Source organism: Myotis brandtii, unplaced genomic scaffold (assembly GCF_000412655.1).
Source record: "Myotis brandtii unplaced genomic scaffold, ASM41265v1 scaffold280, whole genome shotgun sequence".
NCBI classification, from domain to species: domain Eukaryota; kingdom Metazoa; phylum Chordata; class Mammalia; order Chiroptera; family Vespertilionidae; genus Myotis; species Myotis brandtii.
Window position 1 is genome coordinate 402,215 of NW_005360677.1, and position 16,248 is coordinate 418,462.

Sequence of the window (16,248 nt, forward strand, 5' to 3'; positions counted from 1 at the left end):
CGTCAGGCTCCCAGCGAGCCCCCTCAGGCCAGGCCCGCCCCAGCGCCCAGCACTGGGGAGAAGCGGGGCGGCATTCGCAGGACTCCAGCTGCCTCACCCTCTCCTGCAGGTCCTTGTTCTGGAGCAAAGAGTTGGGGGGTTGGAGGTGCTGGCTCAGCTTCCCCCACAGACTTGTGGGTTGTGAAAACTGAGGCAGCATGAGAAGGAAATTTGACAGGTCCAGGGTAGACGTGGGTCCCTCTCTAGTCAGTCAGCATCCAGCCCAAACCATCATAGTTCTCACGACCTGGGGTCTGGATCGGACCCCAGGGGGGCATGGGGCCCCAGGCTTCTCCTTTGGACAGAGGAGAGCCCATCCTCCCGCCCCAACAATTGAAGTCCTTTATTCATTCAAAGTCTTTCCTGGTGATGCCTTATATACACTAGGTGCTCTATAATATTTACAAATACATGAAAGAATGTGAAAGTCTGGGTTGACAAAACAGATACCCTGGAGGTTCTGCATGTTTATGAAAGAAATGATATTAAGAACTGTTCAGATAAGAATCTCTCCATGTACATTTGAAACAAAACTATTTTAGGGTCCCTTAGCGCCACCTCTCCCCAAGCCCAGCTCTTCTCTCCTTTCCTCCCACTACACAGGCCTGCCCTGCCCCACACGCACAGCACACAGCACACAGCACACAGGCCCCGCCTCCAATGTACCTGCTCTCTGAGCTGTGTCACCTCAGCCTCCAGCCTTTTCAGTGACTCCTGCAGAGGGCGCCACTGCTCCTGCGAGGCCCCAGCGGGGTCTGAGGAGCGGGCGGGGGCCTGCTGCTGGTAGTCATGGATGTCAGCAAGCCCCAGGGACTCCCTGGAGACAGCGCCACCTGGAGGCACAAGAATCCAGGGTGGGCCTCTGGGTGAGGGGCTAGCAAGGCCCTGGGCCTGTCTTCCCAATGGTGTGCCCCTCCCCTGTCCACCTGCCCACCCGTCATCCATGGAAGGAGACAGGGTCTCTGAGGCTGTTAGAGTGAAGATCTGGAAGGGGAGGAGGGGGTAGGGAGCCCTGAGTGGACAAAGGTGACCCAGACCAGCTTTCCCAAGTAGCAGGAACCTTTCAGTCAGGTGCCAGCCCCAGGGATCCTGGGCCTCTGGGGGCACAGGGAGTATCTCGACCAGCGCCTCCCTGCACGTCAGGGTCACTCAGGGACGTAGCCAGGGGCAGCCCGGAGCTGACATGCCATGCTGGGGGGCCCAGGAGCCGGCCCAGGCTGAAGTGCAGGTCAGTCCCTTGGGGAAGGTCGCGACTGATGTGTGAAAGGCGGCTGCTTGAAGGTGCCTGGGCTCTGGTGTGAGCAAACCCTGCCAGCCGCCTGCTGTCAGAAAGGCGCTGTTCCTGGAGACTGTGTGTGTGTGTGTGTGTGTGTGTGTGTGTGTGTGTGTGTGTATTGGGGGGGGGGTGCTGCAACTCCGCTCTCTGTTCCCACCTTGAAGACCTGCCACAGCGTCCAGTCTGTGACCGAGGGGCCTGGGGACCCCACATGGGGCAGGGTGGGTTCCAGAGAGTGAGACTAGGCTGCATTCCCTGAAGGGTTTGGGGAAGCTACTGGCAGGACCCCACTAGCTTGCAAGGCGCCGGGTGGAATGAAGACAGCTGACCGTGGTTCTAGGTGACATTATGTTGAGGGAAAGGGGGGCCTCTGAGCTCAGACGTAGGCTTGGGGACAGCCACTTGCACCTCACGTGGACCCCTCTCCTGCCGGCAGAGACAGAAAAGCCGTGGCAGGGGGCAAGCTAACTCCACAACCACCCCACAGACCTCCAGGTGGGGTGGGCAGGGCACAGAGGGGCTGGAGGAGGGGGGGAGGGAGGGTCTTCCTGCAGAAGCAGCTCATTAGTGGCTAAAAGGGTTTCTCTCACGGACACTAGTGAGGCAGGGGACCAATGCCACCCACTCTCCTCACCACCCCGCTGCCATCACCAAGGGCGTTGGAGATTCTAGTCCAAAACCTACGTTGTCCTCTTTCTTCCAAACCTGCATGGCCTGGGTTCCTGGCTTGGTTAATGCCACCCCCACCTACTCGGAAATCTGGGGCTCAGCTCCCCGCTGCTGCACCTCCCCCACACCCCATCGTCTCCGGTCCCACCCAGGCGTCCCCAGCCCACTCCGCCTCTCCTCTGCTCTCCCTGTCTCTACCAAGAAGACTGAAGACAGAGCCCTCCCGCCTCCAGCTGCTCCCGCCCTGGCACAGCCTTTCTAACCCACACGCCTGGAGGTTCCCAGCAGCAGGTCCAAATGTGACCTTTCACAAGTGCCACCCACCTTTTCAGCCGCCCTGCTACCCCCCACATCCAGGTTCTAACAGCCCAACAGATGTGGGCACCCAAACCTCTGGTGCATGCTGCCGCCCCCTCCCCGAGCAGGGCCACCCGGAATGGCACTCTGCCCTGGCTCCTGCACCAGCTGCCTTCCTGGCCAGCCCGTGAAGGGCGGCCAAGACGGGGTCTCAGCATCTTGCACCCTCCACCCCAGCTCGACTCCCATCCCCCATGATCCTCCTCCAGACCGGCCTAAGCAGGAACGATTAGAGGGTCTGGGAGAGGCTGGGGGTCCCCTGGAGCCCCCAGGGAAGATGGGGCAGTCCCGTGCCTGGGGTGACCCACAGAAAGGGCGCCTGAGGGTTGCACAAAGCCTAGCTGCTCCCCACGGAGCCGTCCTCAGTTCCCCTCTCTGATCCCTCTTTTCCCGCCTGTCCCGCTGGGGGAGAGCCAGACTCAGAGATTCAAAGTCAGCTCCCACAGCGGGCCTCTTTTTTCCTGGTTCTCAAGACAAATAATTAACTTCAGACTCCCAGATTCCAGGGCAGCCTCTCCCCCGCTGCTGCCTGCAGGAATTCCTCCCGAGGCCATAGCGGGAAGCCCCCTCCCGCTCCTGGACCCCACATCCCAGCCTCCCAGCTCCCCCACCACGCTGGCTCCTCCAGCCCCAGGCAGGGCCGGGAGAGGCAGCTGCAGCCCCAGCTCCTTCCCTTTGACTGGGCTGAGCAAGGACGGGTCCTGCCTGGCCGACCCTAAGCCCTTGCCTCCCCGACTTACCTCTGCCCACCCCCTGGGCCTGCGCCAGGCTCAGGAGCTGGAGGAGGAGGAGCTGCCGAGCGGCCCCCAACCCCGCCATGCTCGCTCTGTCTGGCTGCTGCTGGCTGTGGTCTGGGCTCGGAGGCACTGGGGGAGGCGGGGTGGGGACACACCAGGCCGCCTCCCACCCAGTCTTTGTTCAGGGAGGGCTTCTGGAGTCTGTCATCCTGCAGGCTTCGCCTACCCCCCTGCTGGGCACCTCGACCCCGGGGTCCCATTCCGGTCCTGACCCAGTCCTGCTCTGAGCTGTAGCAGCCCCAGACCGGCAGGGAGTGGAGAGGGACTGGGAGCAACTTCTGCATATGATGCCAGAGAAGACCCTGAAAATAAACACAAATTCATCCCTGTGGGGCTCTGAGACAGCTGGCTTCCCTGCCCCCTTGGGTTACTCTAACTCCCTTGGGTTACTCTAACCCCAGCTTTTACCCTTTCTCGCCTGTGTACAGGAAAAGTGGACGAGCTGGGTTCAAATCCCAGTTCGGCCAATTCCATATGCCCTTGGGCAATCCCCCTAACTTCTCTGTCCCTCAGTTTCCCTGTCTGTAGACTGAAGGTGATAATATCTACTTTATAGACTTGCAGTGCGGATTCAGTGCGATTATGCAGGTAAAGAATTTAGGGTAGTGGTTGGCACATGCCAAGGGCTCAGTAAATAAATACCATAGGTGCTACCCTCTCTGAAATCGGGGGCTTCCAGCCGCCTCTTCCTTTCTCCACCTATTCATTCTTTCCTAGACTCTACTCACTCCCTGTCCACCCAGCAGACCCAGGCTTGGTCCCAAATGCCAAGGCCTCTGTTTGCTGTCGGGTCCCAGCCCGTTTTCCAGCTCCTGAGCTCAGGCCTGGCCTGGGGGTGAGCAGTGGGCAAGGCAGAGGGCAGGGCTGGGCTGTGGGCTCAGCAGGCAGATGGGGCTCAGGGCGGAAGTGAGGGAAGCTGGCCACGTGGGCCCGCAAGTCTGGGAAACTCCTTCGTGCAGCTGGGAAGCAGAGGGAAGTAGGGTTGGGCCCCAGACTTACAGGAAAGGGACCCTGAGGGTGGAGCCATGAATCCTGCCCAAGCCGTCTGCCTAATGCCATAAAGGCCAGCAAATCAGAGGCCACGCCTCCCCCTGCCCAGGCAGGGACAAAGGTCCCCCAGCCCATTCCTCATGCACCTTAAGACAGGGCAGCTTCTCTCCCAGGGGTGTGGGCCCCTTGCAGGGCCTGAGCAGTCGGCAGCAGGGGGAGGGGAGGCTGTGAGGCCGCACTGAGCCCTGGCCTCAGCCGGTCTGGAGCGAGGCCCCTGGGAGCAGAGGAAAGCCAGGAACAGCTGGCGGAAAGGACAAGGAAGTGGCAGCTGTGTTTCCACTGTGTTAAAGCAGGTCCCTCGGGAGGCTGTGGGGAGGAGAGGCAAAGAGCCGCCAACTCAAATCCTGGAGCAGAGCTTTCTGCTGGTGACCTCGGGCAAGTCGTGTAACTTTCAGCAATTGCATTTTCTTAGCTGTGCCAAGTTGCTCTAATAGCACCCACCCCACAGAGTGTCTGCGAAGGTTAAGCAAATTAATGGCTGGAAGGAGCGCTCAGCGTGGTACCTGGCACATTGGCAATAACTCCCCCCCCCCTTAAAACTATGGTTTTATTGATTTCTAGAGAGAGAGGAAGGGAGAGAGACAGAAAAATCGATGAGAGAGAAACATCCTCAATTGGCTGCCTCCTGCATGCACCCCTACTGGGGATGGAACCCAAAAACTGAGCATGTGCCCTGACCGGGAATTGAACTGGTGTCCTTTTGGTTCCTGGGTTGACACTCAACCGCTGAACGGCACCAGCCAGGAGGCAATAACTCTTATTACTTCTCTTATGTGATCTCTACTTGTCACCCAACCATGCAGGTGGGGGTGAGGTGGAAGCAGAGTTTGTCACTCCAAAATACATCTTTTGGGATTTGCTTATTTTAAGCTGTTTAAACAAACAAACAAAAACAAACTCAGAGAGAACCCTTGAATCTCCCCCTTTACCTGTCTAAAGGAATTCTGATAAAGACCTGCTTTAAGGAAGGGAACTTATTACATTAGCATCATAATATGATCTGAGTGCTGCAGGCAATGAGGAGCCAGCTAATTCTGTTTCTTAGACTCCCCTGGGTGTGCCATTGTTGGTGTCCCATTGTTCCCAGGTGGCCTGCAATAATTTGTTTACTAAATATTTAGCCTTCTAATCTACCTGTGAATTGCTGCTTTCCCTTTGAAGTCACAGACCCCTGCCTCCCTCTCCTGAGTCAGAATCCTATATAATAAAAGCCTAATATACAAATCAACCGAACTGTGGACGACTAGTGGAACGACTGGTGGCTATGATGTGCACTGACCACCAGGGGGCAGATGCTCAATGCAGGAGCTGCCCCCAGCCCACAGGCCCAGGCCAGCCAAGGTGGGTGCCAGCAAGGGAGGGGGGAGCAATTGCCCTGCCGGTCACCCCACAGATCGGCACTGATTGCTGGCCAGGCCTAGGGACCCTACCTGTGCATGAATTTTGTGCACTGGGCCTCTAGTAGTACATAAGCCTCTGTTGTTAGATGCATACGTTTATAATTGTCACCTTTCTGATGGATTACCCTTTAATTATTTTTTAAATATTTTTTATTGATTTCAGAGAGGAAGAAAGAGGGAGATAGACACATCAATGATGAGAATCATGGATCAGTTGCCTCCTGCACGCCCCCTACTGGGGATCGAGCCCGAAACCCAGGCATGTGTCTTGACCGGAATAGAATCCGGGGCCGACCCTTCAGTCCACAGGCCAACACTCTATCCACTGAGCCAAACCAGCCAGGGCTGGATCTTGCTTTTGAATCCAGTCTGATGATCTCAGCCTTTTGATTGGACTCTTAATCTGTTCACATTATTGATAGAGTTGTATTTGCATTTGTCATTTTTCTTGTTTTCCAAATATCTCATGTCATTATGTTCCTCTATAGCTCCTAGACTGGTTTGTGTGTGTGTGTGTGTGTTTTTGCATTAAGTAAATATTTTCTAGTATAACATTTATTTATTTATTTTTGTTTATTAGTATAACATTTAAATTATCCCATTAATGACACATTTTTTTTCTATATTTTTTTTGTTATTTTCTTAGTGGCTGCTCTAGGGTTTACTGTGGACGGCTTACCGTAATGCCTTCCTGTTCCATTCAGGTAAGCTGTCCCCAGAAAAGGGCCCCAGTGGAGTGCATGGGCAGGAAAGTGGCCTGAGGAAGGACGGCCTTGGACCAGGGGGAGCCTGAGCTGGCCACACAGTGGCCCCAGTGAGCGCTACAGAGGATGCGCTCCATTGGAGCTGGGGGGGTTGCACAAACCTCAGGATCACTTCAGGTTACATGTCAGGACAGATGCCCAGGTCCACGAAAACACATGTCCTGAGGCCTGCGCACAACTTCTCAGGAGACCTGTGGTCAGACTCCCCTGGCAACTGCCCCTGTTGCTCCATCCTGCACCTTGAGTACCTCCCAGTGAGGCCCCAGAGCTGGTCCTCTGCCCCCAGGGACCAATGGACTGTGGGAGCAGGGTTCACTGGACATGGTGGCTACCCACCTACCCTTCCCGAGGGCACCCTAAAATTCAAGGCCTGATGTGGGACCTGCTGGAGGGCAGACAAGGGGGTGTGTTGGGGTCCAACCCCAGCAGGTCCAGGGGTCCCCAAAGGTGTGGATGGAGTCGGCGATGAAGGAATGACACGGAGACAGCGTTCAGTTGATCAGCAGCCTAGCCAGGATCTCTAGCCAGGATTTCCAGCCAAGTTCTGGTCAGGATCTCCCGCGAAGTTCTGGTTAGGATCTCCAGCCAGGTTCTGTCCAGGTTCTCCAGCCAGGTTCAGTCACCAGGTTCTAGTCAGGTTCTCTTGCCATGTTCTATCCAGGTTCTGTCTCTAGGTTCTCTCTCTAGGTTCTGTTTCTAGGTTCTGTTGTCTTGTTACATCTGTATTTATACCAGTTGATTTTAATCCTGTCAATTTCTATTGCAAAGGTTAGGGCGTTTCTTATCTCCATTCCAGGGAGTAAAGATTATGTAGCTTAAGCGTGATTGTTTGTAATTAAAGTGATTAACTATCCGCCTGGCACTTAGTTAAGGGGTTTTATCCCCTCCCTAACTTCAGGGAAAAATCCCTACCTGGGGAAACAACCTTTCTCGGAGAGGTGACCTTGATTAAAACACATAGCGCTAGGGGGTGGGGGGGGAGCAAACATATTAAGAACAGTATGCCATATACGCCAGGCCCCTTGAAACATATGCTGTCCAGATGTTTCTTCTCTGCAGCGACTGTGTCAAGCAGCAAGGATGGACCGGCTCCCGGCAGGGGTGAAGGGTGGAGTGAGGGGGGAGGGGTCTGAGGTGAGAAAGCTTTGGGAGTGGAGGGATACTGCAGGCTTCAGCCTTTCTGGTTGGGCTAGTGGCCCTGCTGAGAAAGCAGAAGGTCCCTATTAGAATCCTACTGTGAGTGCCTTTGGGAATGTTCAGGAATAAACCTGAGAGCCACAAGCAGGTCGAGCATGGGACAAGGTGAAGACCCAGGGTCCCCGACACACCAGGAATCAGAAAGGGCCTCACACCACTCACTCAGACTTCCATGGGCACCCAGAGTAGGGCTTTTGGGGTCAGAGTTCAGGTTGGTGGGGCCAAAGCTGAAGCATAAAGAGGGGCACTCTGTCCTTTACCCCAAGCCCCTGCCCCTCGTCCCAGCTGATGCCCAATAGCAGGAGATGCTGCCTATCAGGCTCTGGTCCAAGGAGGGGTGGCAGGATGATGTCTGAGGACCTCCAGGAGAGGCCTCTCAGGGGGGGACCTGTCCTAGGCCTCTGAGCCACCCACCGTGGTCCTCCTCCCAACCTCGGTGCTAGTTCTTGGATGCCAGAAACGCTGAGCCCCCCAAGAGGTCTTCTCCATAATATGTGGGCACCCAACCTCTCTATCTCTCACCCTTGGACCCACAACAGCTTTCACCAAAACCTAGCCCACTGGGGTGTATGCAGCGAACCGGAGGGGTGGTTTACAGCCAGGCCAGAACCCTCGGGGTGAGGCGTGCAGGACAGAGAATGCACACACATAGGGTGCCAGGCCCCTCCTAACCCTGCCAGTGGCCAGAAGAAAGTCTCTCCCTCCCTATCGGCTGCCATCAGCCTCACCTCCCAGGGCACTCTGACAGCAAGCAGGGTCCCCAGGCCAGGCTCCGCTCCTCCCAGCAGGAGGCCTGCACCAAGAGCATGGCAGCTGCTCTGCAGATGTGCACACTACACTCATCAGGGTGACAGGTCCCTTGGTCTCCACCCTGCTGGGCCTCCCTTCCCCTGCAGCACCAATGACTGAAACTTAAACCCTGTGAACCCAACCTATGTCCCTATGTGGCCCAGATAGAGAAGGTGGGTCCTGGGGGGCGGGGGCAGCCCCTGTATAAGTTTCCAGGAAGAGTGGGGAGGAGGAACAAGGCCTCTTGCCCTGCAGGACCGCACAGGCTCCCCATTGCCTGCCTCCATCCTACCTGCCCCATAGCCTCTGCTTCTCTTGCTCAGGGTCCTGTGTAGGGCCCTGAAGTGGGTACTTAGGAAGAAGTTCCGAAAGGCTTAGAAGGGTGGGAATCCTGGGAAAAATGATCCACCGTGTTCTTAGTGCCTTTAGGAACCAACCCCTCCCCATTCATTCTGTCATTCATCCCTTCTCAGATTCATCATTCATTCATTCATTCATTCAGGAACGCGCAGCCTGGAAGAAGAGCTGGGACACTGGGCTGTCCTTGTGGAGAAGACTGAGGTAGGCAGGGGCCCAGGGTTTGCCCCCCAACCCCAACCCGTATCCCCATGAGACCCCTCCCTTCCCAGTGGCTCTGGTTTCTTACCACCCGCTCCCCATCCATCCTCTGCTTTTTTCCTGCCTCACTCTAGGCCCGAAGCAGCTGACTTCCTTGGCCTGCATGACCTGGGCTCCTTGGTGTCTGGATTCTGGGTGGATTTGACTAATGGGAGGCATTGGCAAAAGATAGGAGGGTGGGAGGGTGAAGCAGACGGTGCTCCCAGCCTTGCCGGGGCCACAGGTCCTGGAGGCGGCCGCTTCGAGGGTGGTAATGATTCTTGGCTGATGCCGGGCCCCGGATGCCTGGAAGTTCCCCAGTGGCTTTTGTAACCCTGTTCATACCTCTGCAAATGTCCTCAACTTGTGTTCTGCCAGGACCCACTCATACACCTTTAACTTGAAACCGCTCTCACTGAGGGTGGGCCTTTTGTCTAGGTCCCTGGGGGCAGTTGGGGAGCCTGAGAGAAGTTACCAAAGTCCCATAGACAAGGCTCCGCCCTGAGAAAGGGGGGGAGGGGTTAGGAGAGGGACCAGCAGGACAACTGGGGCATGAGCCCAGGAGGGCCAGGTGGAGGGGGGCAAAGCAGAGAGGGTAAGAGCAATGCACCTGCCTCTTCGTGAAGGGCCTGTTCTTTCTCTCTCTCTTTTTCTTTTCTAATTACTTAGAAGTTTTATTTTAGACTTACAGAGTTCTTTAAGACATCATATAGAGTATCCATCTTTGCTTGCATAAAAAGGCAACTGCAAACTACATTTATTAAGCTATTCCTAAAACTTCTTGACATTTAGAATTTTGGTTTTGGGTTTGTTTGTTTTTTGTTTTGTTAATCCTCACTTGAGAATATTTTCCCATTGATTTTTAGAGTGAGGAAGAGAGGGGGAGAGACAGAGAGAGAAACATCGATGTTAGAGAGACACATTGATTGGTTGCCTTCTGCACGCCCCAACCAGGGCTGGGGATCTAGCCTGCAACCGAGGTACGCGTCCTGATGGGAATGGGACCCTTCAGTTCGAGGGCCCACACTCTATCCACTAAGCCAAACCGGCTAGAACTTGACATTTAGAATTTGGATCTTCTGGATCACTTTTAAAATTTTTACTTTTTAAAATTTACCTGCAATAAAATTCACTCTTTTGGGTGTGCAGGTCTGAGTTTTGGCAAATGCAGAGAATAGGGAAACCACCACCACAATCAAGACAGAGAACCAAGATAATCAAGATAAACTCGTGCTGCTCTTTGTGGTAAACCCCGCCCCACACCCCAGGCTCTGGGCTGTTCTTCGATCCTATAGTTTCCTATGGGCCTGTCCCGAAGGGTGAGGCAGCTGGGGACTGGGTGGCCCCTCTGAGGGGCCACGGTCACTCCCTGGGCACATGGGCCACCTTTTCTACACAGACAACACCCCTGGGCCTGAGCACAAGGAAGGAGACCTCCAGCAGGCAAACCCCTCTACCCTCCTAATGAAGGGAAAGAGTGGGGGCCTGTGAGGGGGGGGTGCAGCTTGAGTGGGGCATAGCCCCAGGGAGCTCTGGCTGCCAGAGCGTGGGGACCTGTGTGCTCCTGGCTCTGCCGGCCCCAGGGACTCGAGAGGACAGCTGGTCATAGTGGGGCAGCCACCCAGAACCAACAGAAGGCAGGATGTGCTCTGTGGAGCAGCGACTGCTGTGTTTATATTATTATCACTTCTGCTGCACACCCACATCCTCCCTGTGAACGGTAGTCTGTGCTGTTGACAGTACAGTGCCAGCTGCGCTATTTATAAACGAGGACCCTGGGGCTCAGAGAGGCCGAATGTCTGACCCCTAGGCCCTGAGCACAGGTTTGTGTGACTCCAAAGCCATCACTCATCACTCATGGTTTCATCTGGTTCAAACACCACCGCTTCATTTTCCTAGTTTGCTGTGTGCCTTTGGGTGAACTGCCTCGCCTTTCTGAACTTCAGCGTCTTCATCTATAACATGAAGGTAACACATATTCCTTGTGCAGTTGTCCTTAGGATCAAATGTGACCCCAGTGTTCAGTGCATAGCAGGTGACCTGTTACAGTATTATGGGTTGAATTGTGTCCCCCGCCCCCAATGTACATGTTGAAGTCCTAACCGCCCCACCCCGTACTTCAGAATGTTACTTTATTTGGAATAGGGTAATTGCAGACGTAATAAATGAAGATGAAGTCATTAGGGTGGACCCTAAGTCAATATGATTGATGTCCTTATAAAAAGAGGAAATTTGGACACAGAGCTATGACACAGGGAAAACCCCACGTGAAACTGAAGACAGCCAAGGAACACCAGTGATGTAAGCTGGCTGACCTGTTCAAGTTCAAGAGGTTAGCAAGGTACTCAGCTTGCTTCTTTGTAAATGGAGATAATTCACAGTGGCTGGTTGTGGCAATTAAGTGCAATAACGTTATGAAAAGTGCTTAGCTGTGTCTAGATATATTAAGCCTTCATGCGTGTTTTCTGGCTGTATTTACATCGTCAGCCAGTCCAGCAGGCGGCCTGCCCCTTCCAGAACACCATATCCATTTCCAAGAGGGCCTTACCCAGCACGGCCCCTCGGCCTTGAGCTGCAGCCTGGCGGTGACCACTCCTGGCTCTTCACAGCTTGGGATGGGCTGTTCCTCTGCAGGGGCCCCCTGCCCTACCCTCTCTTCCCTGAACCCAAACCTGCACGACACAGCGTTGAGCACACTTGCTCTCTAGACAGCTGGGTTCCAGGTGGGACCCAGGTCCCCTGGCTCACTGTCCCCTCCCCAGTCCTTTCAGGCACTCCTGTGACCTGCTACTACAAAGCAACGCCTTCTCAGGGTGTTGGGGGGCCAGTGAGAAAGCCCCGTAAACTCTTTCCTGCTTGAGCCGGTACCTCTTTCTTTTACCTGTCTCCCCAGCCTCCAACCCCTCCCCGTGGCTTTGGAAGTGCCTCAGGAGAGGAGGAGGATGGGTTGAGAGAAATAGGGAGACCCGGGCCTCAGACTGACAGACGGTCAGAGACCCCTGAATCCCCCAGGCCCACCAGCACTCACATGGCCCAGTCTGCCCAGCACGGGGGCCTGAGTGGGCATCAGGGTGCCAGCCGGCTCCTGGCATGGAGACCTGGGAAACATTGAGGTTCTAGGACACTAGCCTGGTAAGAACTCCCCCCAGGCTCCCCTCAATTGCGGTCTGACAGCCCCTCTTCCCTGAGAGGGCCCAAGAGAGCAGAGGGGGTCCTGCCCTCTGGGCCTCCCAGGGCCTGTAGCCCCCAGGGCTCTCTGCCCCCAGCAGGAGAGGCTACAGGAGCAGGAGAGCAGCCTGGGGGATGCCCCACCAGGGCTCTCAGGCCTGACCCCCACAGGGTTGTAACGTTGGCCCTGGGGTGACTGGCTGGCAGGAACCGAACACCTGTTTCCACAGCTCTGTTTGGCTACCGGCCCCCCAAGGGCTCCTTCCCCTCCCTCCATCACACACACACACACACACACACACACACACACAGGCACTGCTCAACCCACGACCCCACCCAGCGCCGCCTTAAGCGGTCAGAGAGGGGCAGCTAAGACATCCTCCTCCCACAATGAAGTGTTGAGAAGCCACCTGGGATGATTGTGGCCTCCCATGGCCTCATGCCTCAGCTTCCTCCAGAGTCCTGGAGCCCCCCCTGAAGCCCCCTCCATCCAAGGTGGCTCTGTTACCTCTCCACCACTCGAGGTCTAGATGTGAGCTGAGGAGAGCCCCTATGCCCTTGGGATGACCCTGACATCCTGGACAGAATTGAATCCCCCTCTTTCCCATCTCAGAGTGACAACAGTCCTGTCCCCTGGTTGTGAGCTGCAGGGATTTAAGGGAGGTCTGGCTGATAAGCATTCCGGAGCCTGTGGCCACTGCCCCCCTCATCATGATGCCTCATGCACCTGGATGGGACGCCTCCCCCGGGGGGGCGACACCATGGGCCCTGGGCTTCAACCAGGTCTGTTTGGGACAAGAGAAGACACTGAGGCCCACAGCAGGATCTCGTGGGAACAGGGTGGCCTCTGCCCCCAAAGCAGGGGCTCGTGCATTCGGACGGCAGGAGTCCCGGGAAGGCGGGGGTTTCCAGGTCAGACCTCCTCCTCTCTCTTTTCCTCCTCATCCAGATGTCTTGTGTTCTACAGCGAGCCCTCCAGACAGGCAGGAAGGACAGAGGCCTGACCCTTTCCATGACGGAGCCCAGGCACGGGAGGGAAGTGGTTTTAGTGAAACGCTGAGCTAAGCAGATTTGGGGAGTGTTTGAATCAGCCAAGTGCAGCTGGTGAGTGCGGAGAGGGTGGGGCGCAATGAGGATGTGAGATGGAGGACATGAGGGGGGCGAATCAACCGGACCCATGATGATTGCACGGAGAGGCAGGGCAGGGTGAAGCAGCGACAGGTGGGGGAGATGCTAAGGGGCTGAGCTGAGCTAGAAGCAGAATCCCATGGCAAAATGAGGAGCCTCCACCACAGTTATTTAAAGGGGAAAGGATGGTGAGAAACCCAGGCAACCATGAAATTCCAGGACCTGAGAGTTTGAAGGACAAAAAGATAGTAACTGGAATTTCTGAGCAGTTCTGAGAGTTGTGGGTCCAGAGCAGAATCTATGGAAAAGGGGCAGGAGTCTGGTTGCCAAGGATCAGGGAGAGGAAAGATGCTGACCAGGAAGGAAAGGGAAATAGTATTTGTTCTTAACAGGGTCAAAGGAGCAGAGAGCCAGGGCCTGGGACCCATGAGGGCATGTGCGCTGCTTACTAGGCCTCAGGCCATGGGAAGCGATAGCCAGAGCTGCACTTTGGGAGGGTGGGGACATGCGACCTAGAGACCGTGTGACAGTGCTGACCACGTGGGAACTTCCAGATTGCGCCCCAAAAAGCTCCGAGGAGGCGGCAGTTAGCAAGAAAGGGAGGGGAAACCCCTGCGGGGATGTCCTGGGCACTGATAATAATAAAGCTACCACGTGTGTGTGTCAGAAACAGTACACACTTTATAGGAGCCAGAGTGGCCGAGATGAAACGACTCAGACCCTGTCACTCTGTTCAGCCTGTACAACAACCCACGAGGCACCCACCAAGTTTGTTACTTGAACACTTACTGTCTATCTCACACCATAGAATGGGAGCTCCAGGAGGGCAGGGGTTTAGACAAAATAGATTTTATTTTTGAAATTACAACTTATTTTTTATTGACTTGAGAGAAAGAGAGAAACATCAGTTTGTTGTTCCACTTATTTATGCACCCATTGGTTAAGATTACATATATATATTTTGAGTGACCAGATTATTATGACCACCCCATCAGTACTTCATTGGGCCACCTTTTGCCTTCAATACTGCGGCGATTCTTCTTGGCATTGACTCCACGAGATGTTGAAAGGTGATTCGAGGAATCTGACACCATGCCTGATGAATAGCACTGTCCAGTTCTATGAGATTTGATGGTTGTGGAACCAGCTGCCTGATGGCTCTTTTAACTTCGTCCCACAAATGCTCAATTGGATTGAGATCTGGTGATTGTGGGGGCCACCTAAGCAAGGTAAAGTCTCCCTCATGTTCTTGAAACCACTCCTGCCCAATACGAGCACCGTGGCATGGCGCATTGTCTTGTTGGAAGAAGCCATCTCCATTGGGATACGCCATCAACACGATAGGATGAACTTGATCAGCAACGATACTTAGGTATGTTGTGCTATTCAGACATTGTTCCACACGAATTAAAGGGCCCAAATCATGTCAGGAAAACATGCCCCAAACCATAACACTGCCCCACCAGCTTGAAGGGTTGTACTCATGCATGTGGGGTGCATGCTTTCATGCTGTTTCCGCCAAATTCTCACTCTGCCATCTGCATGATGTAACTGGAAACGTGATTCATCGGACCACATGACTTTTTTCCAATGCTCGACTGTCCAATCCTTGTGTTCCTGTGCGAATTGGAGATGTTTTATCTTGGTAACTGCAGACAGCAAAGGTGTTCAAACAGGCCTTCGGCTTCCATATCCCATACGATGCAGTCAGGCTAATTTGCCTACAAACGTCAGGTGGTCATAAAAATCTGCCCACTCAGTGTATATATATTTTTAAAATTGATTTCAGAGAGAAAGGGAGAGGGAGAGAGAAACATTAATGATGAGAGAGCACCATTGATCAGCTGCCTCCTACATGCCCCCACTAAGGATTGAACCCGAAACTCAGGCATATGCCCTAACTGGGAATTGAACCGTGACCTGGTTCATAGGTCAACAAGCCCCCCACTGGGGATTGAACCCGCAACTCAGTCATGTGCCCTAACTGGGAATTGAATCATGACCTCCTGGTTCATAGGTCAACACTCACATTGGTTGATTCTTGTATGTGCCCTGACCGGGGATCAAACCTGCAACCTTGCCATACTAGGACGACGTTCTAACCAACTGAGCTGCCTGGCCAGGGCTACTTTATTCTGACATGTAGAGGTACTCACTGAGCATGTGTTGACTTTAGGCCTCCCAGCCAATCTGACAGTGGTGGTACCATTCTCACTTCACAGGTGGGAAATGGGGTTCCCATGAGAGTCCATGGTTTGCTCAAGGTCACACCATCCCGGAGTGTTGGAGCCAGGGTGTGACTCAGCCCCGTTGGACTCCAGCGTCCAGCGTCCAGCCAACAAGTTCCAAGAAAAGGGGGGTATCTGGGGAACAGGAATCCGGAGAGCCAGGCCTGAGAGGGTGGGTCTCTAAGGAAGGAGGTTTCGGGAAGAGGCAGCCGCCCAGGCCTGCACTGAAGGTCCAGAGTTGGGTGGGGTGTCTTGCCCAGCTGCCCAGTAGATGTCTGTCTTCTCTCCCTAATACTCATACTGAGCTTCTTTCAGTTCCCTTTGGTGACACAGCCTCACCCTTCACACACACTCACACACACACACACACACACTCACACACACACACACACACACAACACACACACACACACACACACTCACACACACTCACACACACACACACTCACACTCCAGCTTCTACCAGAACCAGGCCTCTCGCCACATGCTCAATCTGATGCCCTAGCCAGGGAAGTCCGGGCAGGGGCCATCTCACCATTGGGAGTGAGGGACCTGGGCACACATCTGTGTGGAGGCTCCTGGGGCGGAGGAGGCCACATCTCCCTGTTCCCCGTGTGCCCCTGGGGGGAACTGGGAGTGATCGCATGGGGGTTGGTGTAGCCTCACTTCTCCTTTCCTTGTATTTCACTGTAAAACAGCATCTGGAGGCAAGGGGCCTTCGATTTGGGGCTTCCTCCCCTGCCCCTCCCCTTTGCCATGTCTCTGGCCCAGAGTGGTTCTTTTTTTTTT

The 16,248-nt window shown here is 54.7% G+C and overlaps 1 protein-coding gene across 1 annotated transcript in view; it reads right to left on the bottom strand.

Annotated features, from left to right (window-relative positions):
• Window positions 1-3,160, bottom strand: part of KCP (kielin/chordin-like protein) — a 26,535-nt gene extending 23,375 nt beyond the window's left edge. Inside the window, exons 1-3 of the mRNA XM_014541817.1 lie at window positions 3,082-3,160; window positions 706-872; window positions 4-118 (exon numbers count right to left, since the gene is read on the bottom strand). Of these exons, the coding sequence (XP_014397303.1) occupies window positions 4-118; window positions 706-872; window positions 3,082-3,160 (361 nt within the window). The remainder of the gene's footprint in view (window positions 1-3; window positions 119-705; window positions 873-3,081) is intronic.
• Window positions 3,161-16,248: the final 13,088 nt, after the last annotated feature.